This window comes from Nycticebus coucang, chromosome X (assembly GCF_027406575.1).
Source record: "Nycticebus coucang isolate mNycCou1 chromosome X, mNycCou1.pri, whole genome shotgun sequence".
NCBI lineage: Eukaryota > Metazoa > Chordata > Mammalia > Primates > Lorisidae > Nycticebus > Nycticebus coucang.
In genome coordinates, this window is record NC_069804.1 from 75,742,398 (window position 1) to 75,769,224 (window position 26,827).

The 26,827-nt window shown below is 41.2% G+C and overlaps 1 protein-coding gene across 1 annotated transcript in view; it reads left to right on the forward strand.

The window, feature by feature from the left end:
- Positions 1 to 412: 412 nt before the first annotated feature.
- YIPF6 (Yip1 domain family member 6) overlaps positions 413 to 26,827 on the forward strand; it is a 41,937-nt gene continuing 15,522 nt past the window's right edge. Inside the window, exons 1-3 of the mRNA XM_053579454.1 lie at positions 413 to 505; positions 16,937 to 17,065; positions 24,073 to 24,151. Coding sequence (XP_053435429.1) covers positions 449 to 505; positions 16,937 to 17,065; positions 24,073 to 24,151 — 265 coding nt within the window. The 5' untranslated portion in view covers positions 413 to 448. The remainder of the gene's footprint in view (positions 506 to 16,936; positions 17,066 to 24,072; positions 24,152 to 26,827) is intronic.

Below are 26,827 nucleotides of genomic sequence, written 5' to 3' on the forward strand. Positions count from 1 at the left end.
CTTAGGGTCCCGGAGCCAACTTCTGAGAAATAGTTGTGTGTGGGGCGATGCCTGTGGCTCAAAGAATAGGGTGCCGGCCCCATATACTGGAGGTGGTGGGTTTAAACCCGGTCCTGGCCAAGAACTGAAAAAAAGAAAAAAAATAGGTGTGTGGGATCGGTGGGGAAGAAGGCAGCCGCGGTCAGGAAACCGAAGAAGCGATCTCAAGATTAGGTGGAGTAGTGACAGAGGGAGCGTGTCTAGCGGAACCCATAAAGCCAAAGAAAAGAAGTGAGCAACACCTCGCCTCTCCCCAACACCTAGAGGGCGAGGGAACGCAGAGGGCGGGTCAGCCAGCCAACCCCAGGCGCGACTCAGTGACGCGTGATGACGCGCTGACTGGCCGCTACCTCCACGTCTTAGGTTCCGCAAAGGCCTGTGGGAGCGACGCGAGAGACCGAGGGCCAAGATGGCGGAAGCGGCGGAGTCTCCAAGAAACCCGGGGACAGCATCACCCAGGCCCCTGGTGAGCTTGGGATCTGCGACAAATGGGACCGAGGATGAGGCAGAATGCGTCCTAAAGAAGTCAGGGGACGGGCTTTTTACCTGAGAGAGCCGGAGCCTCTTCCGTTCGGGAGGCCCTTCCTGTACTCCACCAGTCCCAACACCGCACCTGTTCTTTGGGCTAACTGCTTTGTCCCCTGCCTTCCTTGTTTCTTTAACGCCTACTTGTGATACTCCCATTCTCTTTCCTTTCCCATGCTCTTAAGGCTCGTCCTCCTTCCCCGCACTGTGTTAAATGGCGAACTTTAAGATTCCCTAAGTATCTTTTCTGCCGCTGTCCTCTTATATCAAAACCTATTACCAGCCTTTGTCGGAGTAGCAGCATTCTGGGATTAATGAGATATTGCGTCCCATGCATAGGACATTAAGGAGTTACTGCTTATATCTTGAGCCTTTTTTTGAGACAGAGTCTCACTCTGTTGTCCTTGGTAGAGTGCCGTAGCGTCACAGCTCACAGCAATCTCAAACTCATGTGCTTAAGCGATTCTCTTGCCTCAGCCTCCCACATAGTTGGGAAAACAGGTGCCGGCTACAATGCCTGGCTATTGTTTTTTTTTTTTTGTGAGACGAGGTCTCGCTCTAGCTCAGGCTGGTCTTGAACCTGTGAGCTCAAGCAATTCACCCACCTCGGCCTCCCAGAGTGCTAGGATTACAGGCGTGAGCCACCGCGCCCGGTTATATCTTGTGTCTTGATGTGTTCATTTACCCCAGTGGGCTAAGTTTAATCTCTGCCCTTCCTGTCCATAATTTCCTGCCATCTTCTTCCCAGAACTCTCATGCTCCTGTCTATACAGGGGATAGAATTTCTATTGCAAGTACAATCCCAAAGTGTGGACTAGTATTTAAGAACACATGGTTTTGAAATTAAATTTAACCTGGGCTGGAATCCACCCACTCTGCTGCTTGTATAAATTTGCGCAAGTCATTTCTTGGAGGGAGCGTCTTCATCTGTAAAGTGTAGATAATAAAAATGTCTGGTGTGGCGCTCATAGCTCAGTGGGTAGGGCGCTGGCCGCATACACCCAGGCTGGTGGGTTCGAATCTGGCCCAGGCCACCTAAACAACGATAACTGCAACAAAAAAATAGCCAGGCGTTGTTGGTGGGTGCCTGTAGTCCCAGCTACTTGGGAGGCTGAGGCAAAAGAATTGCTTAAGCCCAAGAGTTTGAGGTTGCTGTAAGTTGTGACGCCAGGGCACTCTACCAAGGGCAACATAGTGAGACTCTGTCTCAAAAAAAAAAAAAAAAAAATTTTTTTCTGCCTCAGAATTTTTAAAAGATAACAATTTATGTAAGGTGGGTGGTGCCTGTGTCTCAGTGGGCAGGGCGCTGGCCCCATATACCGTGGGGGGTTTGAACCCCGCCCGGTCAAACTGCAACAAAAAATAGCCAGGCGTTGTGGCCCGTGCCTGTAGTCCCAGCCGGTTGGGAGGCTGAGGCAAGAGAATTGCCTAAGCCCAGGAGTTGGAGGTTGCCATGAGCTGTGACATTACAGCACTCTATGTAGTAGTTCCATAAGTGGTACTTGCTTTTCCTTATTTTATTTTATTTTAATCTCTGTCGCCCTGGATAGAGTGCCATGGTTTCATAGCTAATAGCAAACACAAACTCCTGGGTTAAAGAGTTCCTTTTGCCTCAGTCTCTAAAGTAGCTGTGACTACTGGTGCCCATCACAACACCTGACTATTTTTTTTTTTTTTTATTTTTGAGACAGAGTCTCAGTTTGTCACTCTCGGTAGAGTGCCCTGGCATTACAGCTCACAGCAACCTCAAACTTTTGAACTTAAGTGATTCTCTTGCCTCAGCCTCCTAAGGAACTGGGCCTACAGGCACCTGCCACAGCGCCTGGCTATTCTTTGGTTGTAGTTGTCATTGTTGTTTGGCAGGTCTGGGCTGGGTTCAAACCCGCCAGCTCTAGTGTATCTGGCTGGCACCCTAGATGCTGAGCTACAGGTGCTGAGCCTATACCTGGCCATTTTTAGTAGAGAATGGTCTCACTCTTGCTCAGGCTGGTCTAGAACTCCTGAGCTCGAGCAATCCACCCATCTCTGCTCAGGGTGCTAGGAGTACAGGTGTGAGCCATCGTGCTTGGCCTTTCCTCTGTTTTAAATGGGCAGCTTAACAGTGGAGAACTGAACTGGAAGCCATGTGAACTTGATTCTCTGCTGCTTACCAGCTCTCTTTGTTCATCTTTTAGTTCATTTAAAAGATGTTTGTTGAACATCCACTTTGTTCCAGGAGCTTGTTTTGGCACTGGGGATATAGCAGTTAAAAAGAGTGAGTTGGGTTAAGTATTCATGGAGCAGTTGTGATCTTGAGTAAAATCACTCTGAATTTCAGTTTTCTTTTTGGGAAAATAGTGATGGAAATTCGTCACAGGATTAGTGAGAGGACAGAATGAGTTAATATACACATGGTGCTTAGCACATAGTCATAGGTGCTTAGTTACTAGCTTTCATCTAAACTGCGCCACTCTTCTTCCGTGGAGCTTTCCTCAATTAACTTGAGTCGTTTTGGTCACTCATACACAATATCCAATCCACTTCTATTCAACAAATGCTTATTGAACTCATAATGTGCAGTGCACTATGCTAGTTGCCTTAGGGAATACAAAGGGCCTACCCCGGTGGTGCTTGCAGTCTAATTTGAAGGGCTAAGACAAATATATACTGCTAAAATAAGGCAATATGTAAGAGAGTTGTGCATAAAATATCAGGGAAATTTAATAGAAGAGTCTATCTTGGAAAGTTGAGGTGATCAAGCAAGCTACATGGTAGAAGTTATATTTGAGGGGGCCTCAAAGAATGGGTATGATTTGAAATTTCAGGTGAGCATGAGACCTATTAATGCTTGAACACCTGCTATGTGCCAGGCATTGTGCAAAACATCTGTGTATTTTCTTTTCTTTCTTTCCTTTTTTTTTTGAGACAGAGCTTCAAGCTGTCACCCTGGGTAGAGTGCAGAGGCATCACAGCTCACAGTAATCTCCAACTCTCAGGCTTAAGCGATTCTCTTGCCTTGGCCTCCAAAGTAGCTGGGACTACAGGCGCATGCCACAATGCCCAGCTTTTTTCGGTTGTGGTTGTCATTGTTGTTTGGCAGGCCCAGGCTGGATTCGAACCCACCAGCTATGGTGTATGTGGCTGGTGTCTTAGCCACTTGAACTACAGGTGCTAAGTCCTTCTGTGTATTTTCTAAACTTCACAGCAACCATTTCAGTTAGGTGGCTTTTAATTGCATTTTACATACAGATGAGGAAATCAGACGCAGAGAGGTTTGATGATTTCCTTAGAGACTATAACTAGTTACTGGCTAGGCCTGAAATTTGAACCTGGTTCTGACCCTGAAGCCTAACTAATTTCATTTATGCTGCACAGCCTTTCATCGACAGGCACAGAGGCTGGGAGGTACTAATGTATCTATAGAACAACAAATCACTTTAGGTGAAGCACAGGGAATTATGTGTTTTAGGAGATACGGTTTAGTAGGTAAGCCTGCTGAATTATGGAGGCAGTTTGAAATAGTGGTTAGAAATGTGTGCTCTGGAGTCAATTTGCTTAGGTTTGATTCTAAGCACTGTCTCTTAAGTAGTGGAATATTGGGGGAGATTACCAAAGCCCCTCATCCCTCAGTTCACCCATCTGTAAACTTGAAATACAGCAATACTTTATAGAGTTGTTAGATAGATTAAATGAGCTAACACACTAGATGAATTAACATACTTAATAGGGTGCCTGGCATATAATTATCATACAATAAGTGTTATTTTTTATTATATGTGGGTCATTATGAAAGTTTTGAGATACACAAAAATCAAGAAATGTAAAATCCACACGATGGAAACAAATGAAGCCCTCCCAGCACCACCGATATGCAGAGCAAGTTGAAACTTGCACAGGGGGTCAGAAAGAATGCTATCAACTGTTTGTTGGAAGTGAAATGATGGACCATAACACCGTCTGTCTTAACACTTTTTTGGTGAACTATGTATTATTGACTACTAACCTGGGAGGTTTAATGGATTATGAGGAGCCATTGGGTATTTTTGAGGCGTGAAGGGTTTAAAATCATGAATTGGACAATATAATAGGATGAGTTACACTGGGGAATGTCTGAAATCTAGAAGACCAGTAAAGCTATTGAAATAGTCCTGGGAAGAAATAATGGGCATCTGGACTACAGCAATAGTGCGTATTTTAGAGGCAAGGCAGAATCCAGGAAGGTTTGTATTGTGCTAGGAGAATATGTCTTAGGTCACTTTAATGTGCACAGCAGTCATTTGGGGAATCTTGTTAAATTGCAGGTTCTGATTCAGTAGGCCTGGGATGGAGTCTGCATTTTTTTTTGGGGGGGGGGGACAGTCTTCACTGTTTCACCCTGGGTAAAGTGTTGTGGCATCATAGCTGATATCAACCTCAAACTCTTGGGCTTGAGCAATCCTCTTGCCTTTGTATGCCTGACTAGTTTTTCTATTTTTTTTTTTTTTTTTAAGTAGAGATGGGGCCTTGTTCTTGCTTAGCCTGGTCATCTTGAACTCATGAGCTCAAGCAATCCACCTGTCTCGACCTCCCACAGTGCTAGGATCATAGGTGTGAGCCACTGCATCTGGCCAGGCAGGAGGATCTTTTGAGGTCAGGGGTTTGAGACCAGACTGAGCAATTTAGTGAGATCTCATCTCTACCAAAAACAGGAAAAAAAATTAGCCATGTATGGTGGTACACACCAGTAGTCCCAGCTATTCAGGAGGCTAAGGCAGGAGGATTTTTTGAGTCCTGGTGTTTGAAGTTACAGTGAGCTATGACGATGCCATGGCACTCTTAGCCTGGGTGACAGATTGAGACCATGTCTCAAAAATTAAAAAGAAAAAGAATAAAAGAAAAGAAAAGGAAGGCTATATTTAGCTAAGAGCATGGTGATGCCCTGAACAAAGTAGGTAATACATGAGGAGAGGCTTGGTGCCCGTAGCACAGTGGTTGTGGCACCAGCCACATACACTGAGGCTGGTGGGTTCGAACTCGGCCAGGGCAAGCTAAACAACATGACAACTACAACAAAAATATAGCCATGCATTGTGGTGGGCACCTGTAGTCTCAGCTACTTGGGAGGCTGAGGCAAGAGAGTTGCTTAAGCCCAAGAGTTTGAGGTTGCTGTGAGCTGTGATGCCACGACACTCTATCAAGGGCGACATAGTGAGACTCTGTATCAAAAAAATGAAAAAAAATACATGAGGAGGGTTGGTTGGATGAGAGCCCGTAAAGTTGATGAATTCAGTTTTGGATATGTTCAGTTTGAGATACTGGCTGGCCATTCAGTAGATATCCAATAGGCAGTTGGACTTGATGGCTCAAAAGAGGTCAGGACTACAAATGATGATTTAGGAGTCATCTACCCAGAGTTATAAAAGACAGAATTTTGGGTAATGTGTATCTATATTTAGGGGGCAGGAAAAAGATCTATAATAATGGCTACAGCCTGGGCAGTGTGAGGAAGCTGGCCCTAAGTAAAGGGGCTGGCTAGCTGGAGACCATATCACTAGCCACCCTCCACCTGGGAGCCAGGCCTCTAGGACCAAGCTGAATCCTGCTTGATACTGCCTTGCTTTTTTAACTGTCGCCCAGGCTAGAGTGCTGTGGCATCAGCCTAGCTCACTGCAACCTCCAACTCCTGGGCTCAAAGCCCTTTTACTGCATGGGTTTGGCTCTGCCTCTCTAATTGTTCCTCTCACTTTCCCAAGCTAAGCAACAAAGTTATGCATGTGTGTTTCTGTGCACATGGGTATATAAGTGCAAGAACCTACCTGTGCATGGGAGAGGGAGGGGCATGGAGTCTAAGTCACCTTTTTTCCCCATTGATGGTTAGACAAAGATCAGGGTCCATTAACTGAGGGCCTGGAAGTTTGTATATATAGGAGGCTGGAGGGTCAGAGGGCCATAGTCCTGGTTCAACTTGTAGAACAATGTTACTAATTCTCTTGAGAGGAGATAATGGGGGTCACATGGCACTTTAGTGACTGCAATGACTTCTGACACCAACCACCTGGAAATAGGTCAAACTTCACAGGTTAAAGGCGTAGTCCTCTAGAAGAGAGCTGCTCAGACAGGATACGTTTGGTGGTTAACAGGACCACCCTCATTTCTGACCAACTGGCTATAAATTCAGGAGTTCTATTAATAGAATGACCCATAGAACTCAGGACAGTGCCATACTTAAAATTACAATTTTATTATAGCAACAGGATACAAGTTCAAACCAGGAAAAGGGAGAGATACACAGGGAGAAGTCTAGGAAGCTCCCAAACATGAAGATTTCTTGGGTTTTCCTTGTGGAGTCAGGACCTGTTACTGTTCTGGTAGATTAGTGTGTGACAATATGAAGAGTATTGCCAACCAGAGTAGCTCACCCATGTGTCTAGAGTTTTTCTTGGGGTTTCATTATATAAGCATGATTGATTAGATTATTGGTCTCATAACTGGGCTCAATCTTCAGCCTCCTATTGTTATCTGTAGAGTTTTGAGCTTATATCTTTTGACCGATGCGGTTAGCCCCCATCCTCAGTCATCTCTTTGGCATAAACTATCTAGTGGCCTACCTTGACTCAATTTTTAGTATAAACTATCAGAATCCACCATCAATAACAAAAGTACTGTCATAGAACAGGCACGGTGGCTCACACATGTAATCCTAGCACTCTGGGAGGCCGAGGCGGGTGGATTGCTTGAGCTCATCCGTTCCAGACCAGCCTGGCTCTAAAAATAGTGGGGCGTTGTGGCCGTGCCTATAGTCCCAGCTACTGGGGAGGCTGAGGCAAGAAATCACTTGAGCCCAAGCATGGATGGCACAGCACTCTACCAAGGTGACAAAGTGAGACTCTGTCTCAAAAATACAAACCTGTCATTCAGGAAATTCTAAGTTTGTTTATTTATTTATTTATTTATTTATTTATTTATTTATTTATTTATTTACAAAGTCTCACTCTGTTAACAGCCTCAGACTGGATTGTCCTGGTGTCATAGTATAGCTCATAGCAACCTCAAACTCCTAGGTTCAAGTGATTCTTTTGCCTCAGCCTCCCTGAATAGCTGGGACTACAGGTGTGTGTCACCACGTCTGGCTAGTCTGTCTTCCTTTCCTTTCCTTTTCCCTTTCTTTTCTCTCCTCTCCTTTCTCCCTTTCGTTTCCTTCCTTTATTCCTTCATTCTTCCTTCCCTTCCTTCTTTGTTTTCTCTTTCTCCCTTCCTTCCTTTCCTTTCCTTTCCTTCCCCTCCCTCCCTCCCTCCTTACTTCTTTCCCTCCCTCCTTCCTTTCTTTCTCTCCTTTTTTTCTTTCTCTCACTCTTTCTTTCCCTCTCTTCCTCCCTCCCTCCTTCCCTCCCTCCCTCCTTCTCTTGTTCAGGCTGGCCTTGAACTCCTGAGCTAAGCAATCCACCTACCTCAGCCTTCCAGAGTGCTAGGATTACATGTGTGGACCACAGTTCCTGCCAGGAAATTCAAAGTTTAGACAGAACCTCGGGGAAACAAGGGACAAAGACCAGCTTACTTCCTTAGTATATACCTGGAACAGAACTGGATTGACTCCCTGGGAATCTTCAACTTGAACTAACATTTATCTAGCCCCTGCTCTGTGTCTGATATTAAGTACTTTATATGTATTAGTATATTTCTTCCTCACATCAACCTTGTGATGATGGTACCATTATCTCAGTTTTACAGATGGGGAAACTGAAGCACAAAGTGGTTAAGTAACCAGATTAATGTCTCATGAATGTCAATGGAGCTGGGATTTGAACTTGTGGCACTTTTATCAGGATTCTTCAGATACTACATATTAAGCATTGACTGTGTGCTAGGTGCTATGCAGTTGTTATGCAATTTTTATAGCAGTGCTGTTTCCATGTGAGAGCAGAGCTTTGTGTTTACAACCTATGGTTTTCTTTTCTTTTTTTTTTTTTTCTGAGACAAGTGTCTCAGAGTTTTTTAGTTTTTCATTATTTTTTTTTTTTTTTTTTGTAGAGACAGAGTCTCACTTTATCACCCATGGTAGAGTGCCGTGGTATCACACAGCTCACAGCAACCTCCATCTCCTGGACCTAGGCGATTCTCTTGCCTCAGCCTCCCGAGTAGTTGGGACTACAGGTGCCTGCCACAATGCCCGGCTATTTTTTTGTTGCAGTTTGGCCAGGGCCAGGTTTGAACCTGCCATTCTCGGTATATGGGGGCAGTGCCCTACTCTCTGAGCCACAGGCGCCACCCTAGTTTTTAATTTTTAAGATGTACATGTTTATGGTGTACATGTGATATTTAATACAAGCATAAAGTGTATAATGATCAGGGTAATTAGGATGTTCATCACATTAAACATTTATAATTTCTTTGTGTTAGGAGCATTCCAATTCTACCTTTCTAGTTTTTTGAAATAAATAATAAATTATTGTTAACTGTAGTCACACTGTTGTGCTACTGAACATTATATTTATTCCTTTTGTCTGTCTTTTTGTACCCATTAGCCAACTACTCTTTATCCACATCCACACAGTCCCTACTGCTGTTCCCAGCCTCTCATAACCATCGTTCTACTCAGTTTCCATGAAATTAATTTTTTTTTTTGAGACAGAGTCTCACTATGTCACTCTTGGTAGAGTGCCATGGCGTCACAGCTCACAGCAACCTCAAACTCTTGGGCTTAAGTGTTCTCTTGTCTCAGCCTCCTAAGTAGCTGGGACTATAGGTGCTTGCCACAATGCCTGGCTATTTTTTTTTTTTTTTTTTTTTACTGTAATCGTCATTGTTGTTTGGCAGGCCCAGGCTGGGTTCGAACCTGCCAGCTCTGGTGTCTGTGACTGGTGCCCCTAGACACTGAGCTATAGGCGCTGAGCCTAATTTTTTCTTTTTAAAAACTTTTTCTTTTTAATAAGTGGGATTGTGGTTGGGAGGTCAAGTATTTTTACTTACTGCATATGAGAACATGCTTGCTATATTTGTCTTTCTGTGCCTGGCTTATTTCATTTAACATAATATCCTGTAGCTTCTTCCATGATCTTGTAAATGACAGGATTTCGTTCTTTTTTATGGCTGAATCCATTCCATTTTGTATATGTACTACATTTTCTTTATTTATCTGATGGATACTTAAATTGACTCCATATTTTGGCTATTGTGAATAGTGCTGCAGTAAATATGCATGATATACGGATTTACTTTGTTTTTAATATATACCCAGCAGTGGGATTGCTGTATCATGTATCATTTAGTTTTTCAAAATATATGAAATGAGGGCTTGGCACCCGTAGCTCAGTGGTTAGGGCACAGACACATACACCAAGGCTAGAGGATTCAAACCTGCTCAGGCTGCTAAACAACAATGACAACTGCAACAAAAAAATAGCCGGTGTTGTGGCAGGCACCTGTAGTCCCAGCTACTTGGGAGGCTGAGTTGAGAGAACTGCTTAAGCCCAAGAGTTTTAGGTTGCTATGAGCTGTGACGCCATGGCACTCCACGGCACTCTGTTGCAGTTTGGCCAGGGCCAGGTTTGAACATACTGAAACTCTGTCTCAAAATAAGTATGTACAAAGTGAGAATTGTAAATTGGATCCCTATGTACTCACCTTCAACAGTTATCATCTTAATGACCAATCTTTCTTCAATAGCCCTACTCACTTCCTTTCTTTATTACTTTGAAGCAAATCTGAAGCATCAGTACATTAATAAATATATAGTATGCATCTATGAAAGATAAGGATCTTGTTTTTAAAGGGAACATAAATTTGGTAATTTCTTATTCTCATCCTTGACCCAGCTATCATTTATCATCAAGTTATTTAGTTTCCATGACTTTGTTTGAGTGTGAAGATTCCTGTTGTTATTGAGTTTAATTTTTATTCTGTGATGGTCTGAGAAAGTACAAGGAATAATTTCTTTTCTTTTAAATTTGCTGAGGTTAGACTTGCGACCTAAAATGTGATCAATTTTGAAGGATGTTCCACGGGCTGATGAAAAGAATGTGTATTCAGTTTTGTTAGGATAAAATGTTCTGTAGATGTCTATTAAGTCCATTTGTTTTAGGGTCAAGTTTAAGTTCAATATGTCTTTGTTTTTTTTTTTTTTTTTTTTTTTTTGAGACAGGGTCTCACTTTGTTGCCCTTGGTAGAGTGCTGTGGCATCACAACTCACAGCAACCTCTAGCTCTTGGGCTTAGGCTATTCTCTTGCCTCACCCTCCAGAGTAGCTGGGACCACAGGTACCTGCCATAATACCTGGCTATTTTTTGTTGCAGTTTGGCCGGGGCTGGGTTTGAACACGCCACCCTCGGTATATGGGGCTGGCACCCTACTCACTGAGCCACGGGTGCTGCCCTAAGTCCAATATTTCTTTGTTATTTTTTTTTTCTTGGAGGATCTATCTAACACTGCCAAAGGGGTGTTGAAATCTCCAACTATTATAGTGCAGGAAGATATCAAATTGTTCATGTCTGTTAGGGTTTCCTTTATAAATTGAGGAACATTCTGGTAGAGTGCATAGATGTTAATAATTGAAATCTCTTCACATTGTTTCCCTTGACAAATATGAAGTGACCATCCTTAACTTTCCTGACCTTTGTTGGTTTAAGCCTATTATATCTGTGAATAAAATTGCAACTCCTGCTTATTTCTGATTTCCATTTGCCTGAATTATAGTTGTCCATCCCTTCACCCTCAGTCTATTTTTATCCTTTAAGGTGAGATGAGATTCTTGTATGCGACAGATATCTGGCCTGGGTTTTTGTATCCAGTCAGCCAACCTGTGCCTCTTTGGAGGGCAATGTTTATTGCAGCCCGATTCATAATTCCCAAGTCATGGAAGAAGCTCAAGTACCCATTGCCCCATGAATGGATTAACAAACTCTATTATGCAGCCATAAAAAAGATGGAGACTTTACCTCCTATGTTTACATGGATGGAACTGGAACATATTCTTAGTAAAGTATCTCAAGAATGGAAGAAAAAGTATCAAATGTATTCAGTACTATTATGAAAACTATGTATAATTACCCACACTTTTTTTTTTTTTTTTTTTTTAGAGACAGAGTCTCACTTTATCACCCTCGGTAGAGTGCTGTAGTGTCACAGCTCCCAGTAACCTCCAGCTCCTGGGCTTAGGTTATTCTCTTGCCTCAGCCTCCTGAGTAGCTGGGACTATAGGCACCTGCCACAACACCTGGCTATTGTTTTGTTGCAGTTTGGCCGGGGCTGGGTTCGAAGGTGCCATCCTTGGTATATGGGGCTGGTGCCCTACCCACTGAACCACAGGTGCTGCCCTAATTACCCACATTTTCATACAAATGATAAAACACAATTATAGGCCAGAATGGAGGAGGGTGAGGGGAAGGGAAGCCAGATGGAGGGAGGGCAGTTGGTGGGACCTCACCTATGGTGCATATTGCAAGGGTACTTGTCAAATCTATTAAGAGCAGAGTATAAATGTCTTAACACAACAAGTAAGTGAGGTGAAGGCTGTGTTAACCAGTTTGATGTAAGTACTCCAAATTGTATATAAAATCAGCACATTGTACCCCATAAATGCATTAATGTATACAGTTATGATTTAATAAAAAGAAAAAGAACATAACCATAATAATATTACTGTATCTATAATATTAATAATTTCTTTATTGGCTCAGTGCCTGTTGCACAGTGGTTACAGTGCCAACCACATACACTGAGGATGGTGTGTTTGAGCCCTGCGGGGCCAACTAAACAACTGCAACAAAAAATAGCTGGGCATTATGGCAGACGCCTGCAATCCCACGCTACCTGGGAGGCTCAGGCAAGAGAATCGCCTAAGTACAAGAGTTTGAGGTTGCTGTGAGCTGTGACATCAAGACACTCTACCGAGGGTGACATAGTGAAACTCTGTCTCAAAAGAAAAAAATTCCTTATCAAACATCTTGTCAATATTCCATTTCCAATTATCTCCTACATGTTATATTTTTATAATTTAAAAACTGAACTGCTTGTTTTTGTAAGTATAATTTTATGGGAGCACAATTATACTTATCTGGGTGTTATCTATGCTTTTATGCTGTTATGGCAGAGTTGAGTAGTTGCAACAGAATCTGCATGACTCTTTAAGCCTAAATATTGTTTGGCTCTTTATGTTACCAGACTGTCTGTCACTGTCCAGCCAGTACATAGAGATGGAGGTTAAGTCCAAACAATATTTATCAGAAGGCCAGCAATTCTAGAGAACGGTGAGAGTAGCCTCTCAATTCTGTTCTTCCTCAGCTATAATTCTAATAATGTTTATAGTGGGAATTACCAGGAAACAAACCTAGAAAAACTTAACTTTATCTGACAGAAAATATTAAAGTAGTCTTAGTTCTAACAATGCAAAATGTTTAAACAACATAAAGGTAATTTTAACTTTAACAAAATATCTAAGAGAATTACAAAAAAAATCATATCATCAAAGTAACCTTTACCAATATCACAACACCTATTATCTATGTGTAATTACTTCCTCAGAGTCTCCTGAGACAAACATCTTCACAATCATGGTAAAACTTAAGTAGATAATCATGGGGGCTGTGGGAAAGAATGTGAGCTAAGCAGAACAGGTCAGCTATACTGCTTCAGGTTAGCTTCTCAGACTTCATCTTGCAGTTCACTTTTCTGGCTTCACTTACATAAAGTTTGGCAACCTGTGCTCTAGGCAATTATCTTTTAGAATAATGAGAAATAAAAATATTTTTGAAGGTAAGAATATTTGCCTTCAATTTAACCACTTTTGGAGTTAATAATTTCTTTTTTCTTTTTGTTTTTCTCTTTTCTTTTTTAGACAGAGTCTCAAGCTGTTGCCCTGGGTAGAGTGCCATGGCATCATAGCTCACAGCAAACTCCAGCTCTTGGGTTCAAGCGATCCTCTTGCCTCAGTTTCTCTATTTTTAGTATAGATAGGGTCTTGCTTTTGTTCTGGCTGGTCTTGAACTCATGAGCTCAAGCAGTCCACCCACCTGGGCCTTCCAGAGTGCTAGGATTACAGGCGTGAGCCACTGTGCCCAGCAATCATAGTTTTTTTTTTTTTTCTAGAGACAGAGTCTCACTTTATGGCCCTCGGTAGAATGCCATGGCATCACACAGCTCACAGCAACCTCCAACTCCTGGGCTTAAGCGATTCTCTTGCCTCAGCCTCCCGAGTTGCTGGGACTACAGGCGCCCGCCACAACGCCCAGCTATTTTTTGGTTGCAGTTCAGCCGGGGCTGGGTTTGGGGCCCTCGGTATATGGGGCCGGCGCCTTACCGACTGAGCCACAGGCACCGCCATAGTTTCTTTATGTAAATCTGAGTTTCCTTCTGATATCGTATTCCTTCTTAAGGAATTTCCTTAATATTTCTTATCTCAGCATTTGCTTGTCTGAAAAAGTATTTCACCTTCAGTTTTTTCTTTCTTTTTTTTTTTGTGAGACAGAGTTTCACTTTGTTGCCTTCAGTAGAATGCCGTAGTGTCACTGCTCACAGCAGCCTCAAACTCTTGTCTTAGCATCCCAAGTAGCTGGGAATACAGGTGCCCGCCACAATGCCTGTCTAGTTTTTAGAGATGGGGTCTTGTACTTGCTTAGACTAGTCTTGAACCTGTGAGCTCAAGCAATCCACCGCCTTGGCCTCCTAGAGTGGTAGGATTATAGGCGTGAGCGACCGCGCCCGGCCTTCACCTTCATTTTTGGTGGTATTTTTGAAGGATTTAGAATTTTGGGTTGAAAGTTTTATTCTTTTAGTACTCTTAAAGTGTTCCTCAATTTCCTTTTAGCCATATAGTTTCTGATTTGTTGCTGTTATAATTCTTGTCTTTGTTCCTATGAATGCACATATCAGTATAGTAGTTCTTTATGTTGACCACCTCTGTATATTGAGCAGTTTGTTACAATTCCTTGGGTGGTCAACTTATAGAGGTTCTACTGTATTTACATAATTTTATTTTATTAATTAATTAATTTTTGAGATAGAGCTTCAAGCTGTCGCCCTGGGTAGAGTGCTGTGACATCATAGCTCACAGCAACCTCCAACTCCTGGGCTCAAGCGAGTCTCCTGCCTCCACCTCCCAAGTAGCTGGGACTACAGGTGCCTGCCATGATGCCTGGCTATTTTTGGTTGCAGCCATCGTTGTTGTTTGGTGGGCCCGGGCTGAATTCAAACCTGCCAGCTCAGGTATATGTGGCTGGTGCCTTAGCCGCTTGAACCACAGGTGCCAAGCCTTATTTATTTTTTTAGTTAGTCTCATTTGGTCACCTTCTCTAGAGTGCTGTGGCCTCATAGCTCACAGCAACCTCAAACTCTTGGGCTCAAGCGATTCTACTAGTCTCCCTAGTAGCTGGGACTATAGGGACATGCCACAACACACGGTTCTTTTTGGAGATGGGGTCTCGCTCTTGCTCAGGCTGGTCTCGAACCTGTGAGGTCAGGGCAATCCACCTGCCTTGGCCTCCCAGAGTGCTAGGATTACAGGCATGAGCCACTGCACCTGGCCATTTACATAATTTTAAATCATTACCTACAGAATAACATATATGCAAGGAAGTGTAGTTGCTCTCCCTGTCTACTGTCCGTATGTCCTCCTTTCCTCTATAGGAAACTATGGGGGTGAGGGGAAATTTGCTCTTCCCTGAAAGTTTGCTGAAAGATCGACTCACAATTAAGACACATTACTAAGGGGTAGCTTTTTATTTACTACGAGAGGGAGAATTACAGGTAATTCTCTTTAGGGGCAGTGAATGATTGCTAGGGAAGATGAATGGATGGGGGAAGCAGATTGACTTGTAAATGATTACCTTAACAAATTAAATTAACAGGTATTATATTTAAAATGATTTGGGCCAGGTGTGGTTGCCTTTTTTTTTTAAGACAGATTCTTACTTTGTTGCCCCAGAAGAGTACGATGGCATCATAGCTCACAGCAACCTGAGACTCTTGAGCTCAGGCGATTCTCTTGCCTCGGCCTCTCGAGTAGCTGGGACTACAGGTGCTTGCCACTGGCGTCTTGCTCTTACTCAGGCTGGTCTCAAACTCCTGAGCTCAGGCAATCTGCCCACGTTGGCCTCCCAGAGTGCTGGGATTACAGGCGTGAACCACCATGCTGGCCCTAGTTGCCTTCTTGATCCTTTTTCCTGCAATACACTGAGATAACTGGGAGTGGAAGGGAAGTCAATTGTTCTTTTCATCTGTCAGTTTGTGCAGTTAGAGAGAAAGCCCCTTCCAGTTCTTTTTGATCTTAAAGGGCTTGTAACTCAAAATATTCTTTTTATTGAGAGAGAAGGAGGGGAGGTGGGGGAAAGGAAGTGCAGAAAGAGGGAAGGAGGGAGGGGATGGGGGTCTCAGTGTGTGATACACCTTTTGGGGGTAAGGCTCAATTGTAAGAGGGACTATACCTAACAAATGCAATCAGTGTAACCTGGTTTCTTGTACCATTAATAAATCCCCAATAATAAAAAAGTAATACTATTTTTGTACTAAGGAGTCATATTTTGGGGTGAAATTTACTGAGCTCTATCAGGAAAAAAAGTTATATGGCTTATTTCTTATACAGTAGAACCTCTATAAGTTGACCACCCAAGAGATTGTAACAAACTGGGCAACATACGGAGGTGGTCAGCATAAGGAACTAGGCCTAGTGTACTGTTAAGTACATGTGTAACATATCCTGTCAGTGAAAATTGGGTCAACTTACTGAGGTGGTCAACTATGGAGGTTCTACTGTATTTAAAAAAATGTTATGTATATAGTTAAATTGTTTTCTGAATTTTTTTTGTTTTTTGAGACAGAGTCTTACTTTGTCACCCTTGATAAGAGTGCTGTGGCATCATATCTCACAGCAATCTCAAACTCTTGGGCTCAAGCAATTAATTCTCTGCCTCAGCCTCCTGAGTACCTTGGGACTACAGGTGTCTGCCACAATGCCTAGCTAATTTTTAGAGATGGGGTCTCGCTCTTGCTCAGGCTGGTCTTGAACCCATGAGCTCAGGCAATCCACCCACCTTGGCCTCCCAGAGTGCTAGGATTACAGGCATGAGCCACTGCGCCTGGCCTTAAAGGGTCAGTTTTTGAAGCTCTGCAGTTATTATCTCAGTCTTTGAGCATGGGTCAATATGAAGATTTCATGCTGAAAAGAAACCAAATATTGGAGGGCAAGAAAATGTGGCAGTTATGTTAGATACTATTTCATTATATTCCATTTCCTCCAAATTAAATAAGCAGGTGAGAATTATAGTTAACTCCATTGCTTAATGTCTGTATAGCTAACACCTACTTAAACTACTATGTAATACCCTGTAGAAAGACATGGTTCCTACTGTCCTGGAAATGATGCCATCTCTGAGGAATGCTGCAGTCTATTACTGACTTAATTTTTTTTATATCTGATACTTCTCAGTTTGCAGGCCTTTCAGATATATCTATCTCGCAAGACATCCCTGTGGAAGGAGAAATCACCATTCCTATGAGATCTCAAATTCGGGAATTTGACAGTTCTACATTGAATGAATCTGTTCAGAATACCATCGTAAGTTAGACTAGTTAAGAGAACTCTGTTTGATATGGGACTAAATAACTGATAATACTGTGCAGTATTTTCATTTGGTTCACTAATTTTCAGTATGTTTTATTTATTGAAGCTTAAGATTCTCCCCTAGAGAATAATTTGGTATAGCCTATTTGGAGAGCAATTTGGTTATAATGGGTATTAAGAATCTGGACATGTTCAAATCTTTTTAAACAAATAATTTTGCTTCTCCAAAAATGAAGTAAAAAATACTTTTTGAATGTTGAAAAATATCAGTATGCAAAGATATTCATTATAGCATTCTTGTATGTGTAATAGGGGAAAGTTGGAAACAAATTAACAATAGATGGGACGGGATATTAGTTAAATATTTACTAAGTTATATTACATCCATGTGGTAGAAGGCTAAACAGCTATTAAAAATTATCCTTACAAAGAGTTTTTAATGGACAGGCAACGGGGTGGCCTTGAACTGGTAAGGGACATTGCAGACTTCTAGAGTGAAGAGAAGATAAAAAACAATGAATATAGATATGTTTACAGAGAAATTGAGTGAGACCTTCTGATGACCTCAATTTTTCCACTGATGTAAAAGACAAGGTCATTGCTGAGAATAAAATCGGCAGTTGTTTGAAGAGGAGACTTGAGGTTCTTAATCTTATAATGAAATCAGATATGTCTTAGCTACTTCTTGGCATTCTTGGAAGGTCAATGGCATAATAGCAGGAGGTCCTAGTACCTTCTCCAGATCTCACTGCCAGAACTGCATTCCTACACCAGAGTCCAGGCTAGAGGCACAGGGACTGCTGTGGAGTCCACAGGCACGAGAGCAAGAGGAAGTGAAAGGAAAATTAGGGCAAGGAAACACATAAAAGAAATCACTCATGAGGAAGAATCAGCAGAAAACTCCAGGCAACATGAAGAACCAGTCCAGAACAACCCCGCCAAGGCACCATGAGGTAGCTACTGCAGAGGATTCCACCTATAAAGAAATGTTAGGAATGACAGAAAGGGAATTTAGAATACACATGTTGAAAACAATGAAAGAAATGATGGAAACAATGAAGGAAACTGCTCATAAACTGGAAAATAACCAAAAGGAAATTCAAAAACAGAATGAAATAAGAGATGAAGGATATGAAGAATATAAAAAGGATATAGCAGAGCTGAAGGAACTGAAACAGTCAATTAGGGAACTTAAAGATGCAATGGAAAGTATCAGCAACAGGTTAGACCATGCAGAAGAAAGAATTTCAGAGGTAGAAGACAAAGTTTTTGAGATAACTCAGATAGTAAAAGAGGCAGAAAAGAAGAGAGAGAAAGCAGAACGTTCACTGTCAGAATTATGGGACTTTATGAAGCGTTCCAACATATGAGTTATAGGAATTCCAGAAGGGGAAGAAGAATGCCCCAGAGCAATGGAAGCCATACTAGAGAATATTATCAAAGAAAATTTCCCAAATATCACCAAAGATTCTGACACACTGCTTTCAGAGGGCTATCGGACCCCAGGTCGCCTCAACTCTAACCGAGCTTCTCCAAGACACATTGTGATGAACCTGTCCAAAGTCAAGACAAAAGAAAAGATTCTGCAAGCTGCCAGGAGTAAGCGCCAGTTGACCTACAGGGGCAAATCCATCAGAGTGACCGCAGACTTCTCTAATGAAACTTTCCAAGCAAGAAGACAATGGTCATCTACCTTTAATCTACTTAAACAGAACAATTTCCAGCCCAGAATTCTGTACCCTGCTAAGCTAAGCTTCAAAATTGACGGAGAGGGTGGCGCCTGTGGCTCAACGGGTAGGGCGCCGGTCCCATATGCTGGAGGTGGCGGGTTCAAGCCCAGCCCTGGCCAAAAATAAAAAAAAAAAAAAAAAACAAAATTGACGGAGAAATCAAATCATTTACGGATATACAAACATTGAGGAAATTCGCCATAACAAGACCAGCTCTACAGGAAATACTTCAACCTGTTCTGCACACTGACCACAATGGATCAGCAGCAAAGTAAGAACTCAGAAATTAAAGGAGAGAACCTAACCTCCACACTGATGCAAAAGATAAAACTAAGCAATGCACTCTCACAGAATAAGATGAATAGAATACTACCACACTTAAATCAATTATCTCAATAAATGTTAATGACTTGAATTTCCCACTGAACAGACATAGATTGGTTGACTGGATTAAAAAACTCAAGCCATTCATTTGCTGTCTGCAAGAAACACACCTGGCTTCAAAACACAAATTAAAGCTCCGAGTCAAGGGTTGGAAGACAATTTTTCAGGCAAATGGAATTCAGAAGAAAAGAGGAGTTGCAATCTTATTTTCAGATACATGTGGATTTAAAGCAACTAAAGTCAAAAAAGACAAAGATGGTCACTTTATATTGGTCAAATGAAAAATACAACAAGAAGACATTTCAATTCTAAATATTTATGCACCCAATTTAAATGCTGCCAGATTCTTGAAACAGACCTTACTCAGTCTGAGCAATATGATATCTGATAATACCATAATAACAGGGGACCTTAACACTCCTCTTACAGAGCTGGACAGATCCTCTAAACAGAAATTAAACAAAGATATAAGAGATATAAATGAGACCCTAGAACAACTGTGCTTGATAGACACATATAGAACACTCCATCCCAAAGATAAAGAATATACATTCTTCTCATCACCCCATGGAACATTCTCCAAAATTGATCATATCCTGGGACACAAAACAAATATCAACAGAATCAAAAGAATTGAAATGTTACCTTGTATCTTCTCAGACCATAAGGCACTAAAGGTGGAACTCAACTCTAACAAAAATGCTCGACCCCACCCAAAGGCATGGAAATTAAACAATCTTCTGTTGAATAACAGATGGGTGCAGGAAGAAATAAAACAGGAAATCATTAACTTCCTTGAGCATAACAACAATGAAGACACAAGCTACCAAAACCTGTGGGATACTGCAAAAGCAGTTTTGAGAGGAAAATTCATGGCTTTAGATGCCTACATTCGAAAAACAGAAAGAGAGCACATCAACAATCTCACAAGAGATCTTATGGAATTGGAAAAAAAAGAACAATCTAAGCCTAAACTCAGTAGAAGAAAAGAAATATCCAAAATCAAATCAGAGATCAATGAAATTGAAAACAAAAGAATCATTCAGAAAATTAATGAAACAAGGAGTTGGTTTTTTGAAAAAATAAATAAAATAGATAAACCATTGGCCAGACTATCGAGGAATAGAAAAGTAAAATCTCTAGTAACCTCAATCAGAAATGATAAAGGGGAAATAACAACTGATCCCACAGAGATACAAGAGATCATCTCTGAATACTACCAGAAACTCTATGCCCAGAAATTTGACAATGTGAAAGAAATGGATCAATATTTGGAATCACACCCTCTCCCTAGACTCAGCTAGGAAGAAATAGAGCTCTTGAACAGACCAATTTCAAGCACTGAGATCAAAGAAACAATAAATAATCTTCCAACCAAAAAATGCCCTGGTCCAGATGGCTTCACTCCAGAATTCTATCAAACCTTCAAGGAAGAGCTTATTCCTGTACTGCAGAAATTATTCCAAAAAATTGAGGAAGAAGGAATCTTCACCAACACATTCTATGAAGCAAACATCACCCTGATACCAAAACCAGGAAAAGACCCAAACAAAAAGGAGAATTTCAGACCAATCTCACTCATGAATATAGATGGGAAAATTCTGAACAAAATCCTAGCCAATAGATTACAGCTTATCATCAAAAAAGTCATTCATCATGATCAAGTAGGCTTCATCCCAGGGATGCAAGGCTGGTTTAACATACGCAAGTCCATAAACGTTATCCACCATATTAACAGAGGCGAAAATAAAGATCACATGATCCTCTCAATAGATTCAGAAAAAGCATTTATAAAATCCAGCATCCTTTTCTAATTAGAACACTGAAGAGTATAGGCATAGGTGGCACATTTCTAAAACTGATTGAAGCTATCTATGACAAACCCACAGCCAATATTTTACTGAATGGAGTAAAACTGAAAGCTTTTTCTCTTAGAACTGGAACCAGACAAGGTTGTCCTCTGTCACCTTTACTATTCAACGTAGTGCTGGAAGTTCTAGCCAATACAATTAGGCAAGACAAGGAAATAAAGGGAATCCAAATGGGAACAGAGGAGGTCAAACTCTCCCTCTTTGCTGACGACATGATCTTATACTTAGAGAACCCCAAAGACTCAACCACAAGACTCCTAGAAGTCATCAAAAAATACAGTAATGTTGCAGGATATAAAATGAATGTCCACAAGTCAGTAGCCTTTGTGTACACCAATAACAGTCAAGATGAGAAGCTAATTAAGGACACAACTCCCTTCACCATAGTTTCAAAGAAAATGAAATACCTAGGAATATACCTAACGAAGGAGGTGAAGGACCTCTATAAAGAAAACTATGAACTCCTCAGAAAGGAAATAGCAGAGGATATTAACAAATGGAAGAACATACCATGCTCATGGACGGGAAGAATCAACATTGTTAAAATGTCTATACTTCGCAAAGCAATCTACCTATTCAATGCCATTCCTATCAAAATACCAACATCGTACTTTCAAGATTTTGAAAAAATCATTCTGCGTTTTGTATGGAACCGGCAAAAACCCCGTATAGCTAAGGCAGTTCTCTGTAACAAAAATAAAGCTAGGGGCATCAGCATACCAGATTTTAGTCTGTACTACAAAGCCATAGTGCTCAAGACAGCATGGTACTGGCACAAAAACTGAGACATAGACACTTGGAATTGAATTGAAAACCAAGAAATGAAACTAACATTTTGGTTACTAACTAACTAACATTGTGGTTACCTAATCTTCGATAAACCAAACAAGAACATACCTTGGGGGAAAGACTCCCTATTCAACAAATGTTGTTGGGAGAACTGGTTGTCTGCATGTAAAAGACTGAAACTGGACCCACACCTTTCCCCACTCGCAAAAATTGATTCAAGATGGTTAAAGGACTTAAATTTAAGGCATGAAACAATAAAAATCCTCAAAGAAAGCATAGGAAAAACAATGGAAGATATTGGCCTGGGGAAAGACTTCATGAAGAAGACTGCCATGGCAATTGCAACAACAACAAAAATAAACAAATGGGACTTCATTAAACTGAAAAGCTTCTGTACAACTAAGGAGACAATAACCAAAGCAAAGAGACAACCTACACAATGGGAAAGGATATTTGCATATTTTGAATGAGACAAAAACTTGATAACTAGGATCTATAGAGAACTCAAATTAATCCACATGAAAAAAGCCAACAATCCCATATATCAATGGGCTAGAGACATGAATAGAACTTTCTCTAAAGACGACAGACGAATGGGTAACAAACACGTGAAAAAATGTTCATCATCTCTATATATTAGAAAAATGCAAATCAAAACAACCCTGAGATATCATCTAACCCCAGTGAGAATGGCCCACATCACAAAATCTCAAAACAGCAGATGCTGGCATGGATGTGGAGAGAAGGGAACACTTTTACACTGCTGGTGGGACTGCAAACTAGTACAACCTTTCTGGAAGGAAGTATGGAGAAACCTCAAAGCACTCAAGCTAGACCTCCAATTTGATCTGGCAATCCCATTACTGGGCATCTACCCAGACGGAAAGAAATCCTTTTATCATAAGGACACTTGTACTAGACTGTTTATTGCAGCTCAATTTACAATCGCCAAAATGTGGAAACAGCCTAAATGCCCACCAACCCAGGAATGGATTAACAAGCTGTGGTATATGTATACCATGGAATACTATTCAGCCATTAAAAAAAAATGGAGACTTTACATCCTTCGTATTAACCTGGATGGACGTGGAAGACATTATTCTTAGTAATGCATCACAAGAATGGAGAAGCATGAATCCTATGTACTCAGTTTTGATATGAGGACAATTAATGACAATTATGGTTATTGGGGGGGAACAGAAATAGGGAAGGAGGGAGGGGGGTGGGGCCTTGGTGTGTGTCACACTTTATGGGGATAAGACATGATTACAAGAGGGACTTTACCTAACAGTTGAAATCAGTGTAACCTGGCTTATTATACCCTCAATGAATCCCCAACAATAAAAAAAAAAAAAGAATTTTTAATGATACAGATTAGGTTAAAAAACTAGGACAGAATTATCTCTTTATTTTGAGAGGTTATATTTGCATTACTGAACCTTTCCTCAAACGTCTTGCTTTCTTTTATACCTCGCTTCTGGGATTCATTTATCTGTGAATTTGGGAATGTTGGAAATTATTTTATATATTATAAGGAATGTGGTATGTAAGGAACAGGCTGATGGGCCCTTGAGACTTCATCTTTTATGAATTAAATGTCACATACTGTATTTTGCAGAGCAGCTTTTCATAGTGCTGTTATGTTTCTTTAAGTAGCGTATTTAGAGGGATGCGCTTCTCTTTTACACATTTCTCAAAATCAAAACAGAACTGGTGGATATGGAAAAGTGTTAAATGTCAGCTTAAGGAGTTAACAGAAAAAGCATATCTACTTCTCTGGTTTATTTGTAGTGAAGGAAGTTGAACTGGAGTTAGCTTGAAAATTCAATGAAGGTTCCCAGGAGATTGAAATAAAAGAGATTTGGCTTGGCACCCTTAGCACAGTGGTTACGGCGCTGGTCTCATGCACTGAGGCTGGTGGGTTAGAACCCGGCCCAGGCCAGCTAAACAACAATGATAACTCCTACAGCAACAAAAAAATGCTTGGGCCAGTTGTGGCAAGTGCCTGTAGTCCCATCTACATGGGAGGCTGAGGCAAGAGAATCGCTTAAGCCCAAGAGTTTGAGGTTGCTGTGAGCTGTGACTCCATGGCACTCTACCAAGGGCAATATAGTGAGATTCTGTCTCAAAAACAAAAAAGAAATAAAAGGGATTTTAGCAAATTAAGTGAGGGGTCTTTCTGACAGCCATGATCATCACAATATAATAAGTTGTTTATGTTTTTCAGATGCGTGATCTAAAAGCTGTTGGGAAAAAATTCATGCATGTTTTGTACCCAAGGAAAAGTAATACTCTTTTAAGAGATTGTAAGTATATGAGGTTTTTGGAGATTTGCTTCATCTCACTGTACCTTATCATAATATAAGGTAAAGGCTCTGTAGTAATAAAATGGATACCATTTTGTAAGATAAAAATATGTAAATTGCTATGTAAATGAAATTTTTGGAAGAAATTAAAATTTTAGAATGGAAGTTAAGCGGTTGAAAGATTTTACTTATTATATTGTCCTCATCAATAAATATAGATTGTATATCATTACCTGGAAAATGCTGTGGCATACACTTCAAAAAATATTTCTGGAATCTGTTAAGGAAAGGCAAATGTTTGAGTATTAAATTAGAATAATAGTAAATACCCATTCATGATTAATAAATTAATAGTACCTTTCCTGACATTTCTATTTTTTTTTAAGAGACAGAGTCTCACTCTGTCCCCTCGGTAGAGTGCTGTAGCGTCACAGCTCACAGCAACCTCCAGCTCTTGGGCTTAGGCGATTCTCTTGCCTCAGCCTCCCGAGTAGCTGGGACTATAGGTGCCCACCACAATACCAGGCTATTTTTTTGTTGTTGTTGCAGTTTGGCCAGGGCCGGGTTCAAACCCGCCACCCTTGGTATATGGGGCTGGCGCCCTACTCACTGAGCCACAGGCACCACCCAACATTTCTATTTTTAAAACTATCAATTTGCCTGGTTCTTTGTTATTTATTTTATTTTATTTTTTGAGACAGAGTCTCACTGTGTTGGCCTGGGTAGAATGCTGTGACATCACAGCTCACAGCAACCTCAAACTTTCGGGCTTAAGTGAGTCTCTTGCCTCGGCCTCCCAAGTACTAGTACTACAGGCACCCACCACAATGCTCAGCTAGTTTTTGGTTGTAGTTGTCATTATTGTTTGGCAGACCCGGGCTGGGTTCGATCCCACCAGCTCCGGTGTTATGTGTCTGGCCCCCTAGCCACTGAGCTACAGGTGCTGAGCCTTCTTTGTTATTGTTAAAGAGTTCTGTCAAAACAGTACAGTAAATTATGGTCTTAGAATTTTTTCTTAAAATTGTTAGGTTTCTTATTTTTCTTTTCAAGCTATCTTGGTTTCCTTATTACCTCCTATTTTGGCAGCATTTCAGTTGTAATACAGGGGTGTCAAATACAAGGCAAGTATGCTGTCACTCTGTGTGTGGAGACTGGATACGGTGGCATAGTCTTTCTCAACAGGGCACTGTGGGTTGGAGCTGACACATAATTTGAAACTGATTTGCTACTACTGGTATAATGGACAAATCTGGGTTGGAATAGTGGTTCCATCATTAAGTGTGTGATGTTAGATAAGACAGCTAACGTTTCTGTGGCTGAAGTTACAGTGGAGATGGTAACATGTATTTCACATGTGAGGAATAGAGATGATAATGTGTATAAATCACCTGGCACAGCATGCCTACCCATACACGTACATATTATCTTAGGTAATCCTTATAACAGCTTTCTGAAATAGGAGTATTTCTGTTTTACAGATGAGGAAAATGAGTCCCAGAGAATCTATGTCTTGTCAGAGTCACACAGGCAGGATTAGATTAGATTACACAGTTTCCAGTTCAGTGCCCTTTCCACTTTACCACTGTTGCCCCAGATGTGAATATATCCTTTCCACTGTTGCTGTTCATAGCAAGGTTGCTCCAGTCAAAATGTAGAATCATTGTATTAGTCAATGTGTTAACTTGTTAATTAATGTTAAATGTTAGCTGTGTCATATGTTAAAGTTTATTCCCAAACTTTGTGGGGATAGAGGGATAGACTGGCACAAAGGATGAGCAAGTCATGGCTAGGAATTTGCACTTCTGCCCTACCTTGTTATTATAGCCCTTTGCAAAGTGGCAGGGGAAAAAATCTGTGACTTAAAAATAGCTTAAGAAAAACCCCACAATAAAATAGCACTACACACCTATTAGGATGGCTATTAGTAAGAAAATAGGCTGAGTGCAGTAGCTAATGCCTATAATCTTAGCACTCTGGGAGGCCGAGGTAGGTGGATTGCTTGAGCTCACAGGTTCAAGACCAGCCTGAACAAGAGCCAGACCCAGACCCTGTCTCTACTAAAGTTGGAAAAATTAGGTGGGTGTTGTGGTGGGCATCTGTAATCCCAGCTACTTGGGAGGCTGAGGCAGAAGAATTGCTTGAACCCAGGAGTATGAGGTTGCTGTGAACTATGACACTATGGCACTCTAGCCTGGGGCAATAGAGTAAGACTCTGTCTCAAAAAGAACCAAACAAACAAACAAACAAACAAAAACCAGGAAATAAGTGTTGGGAGGGTGTTGAAAAATTGGAATATTTATGCATTGCTAATGAGACTATAAAATGATACAGTTGCTGTAGAAAACAATATGGTGGGTTCTCAATTAAACATAGTTACTGTATGATATAGTAATTTCACCTTTTTTTTTTTTTTTGAGACAGAGTCTCACTTTGTCACCCTTGTAGAGTGCAATGGTATCACAGCTCACAGCAACCTCCAATTCTTGGGCTTAAGCGATTCTCTTGCCTCAGCCTCCCAATAGCTGGGACTACAGGCACCTGCCACAATGCTTGACTATTTTTTTGTTGATGTTGTCATTGTTTAGCAGGCCCCAGACCGGGTTTGAACCCACTAGCTCCAATGTATGTGGCTGGTGCCATAGGCGCTGAGCTACAGGTGCCGAGCCGTAATTTCAC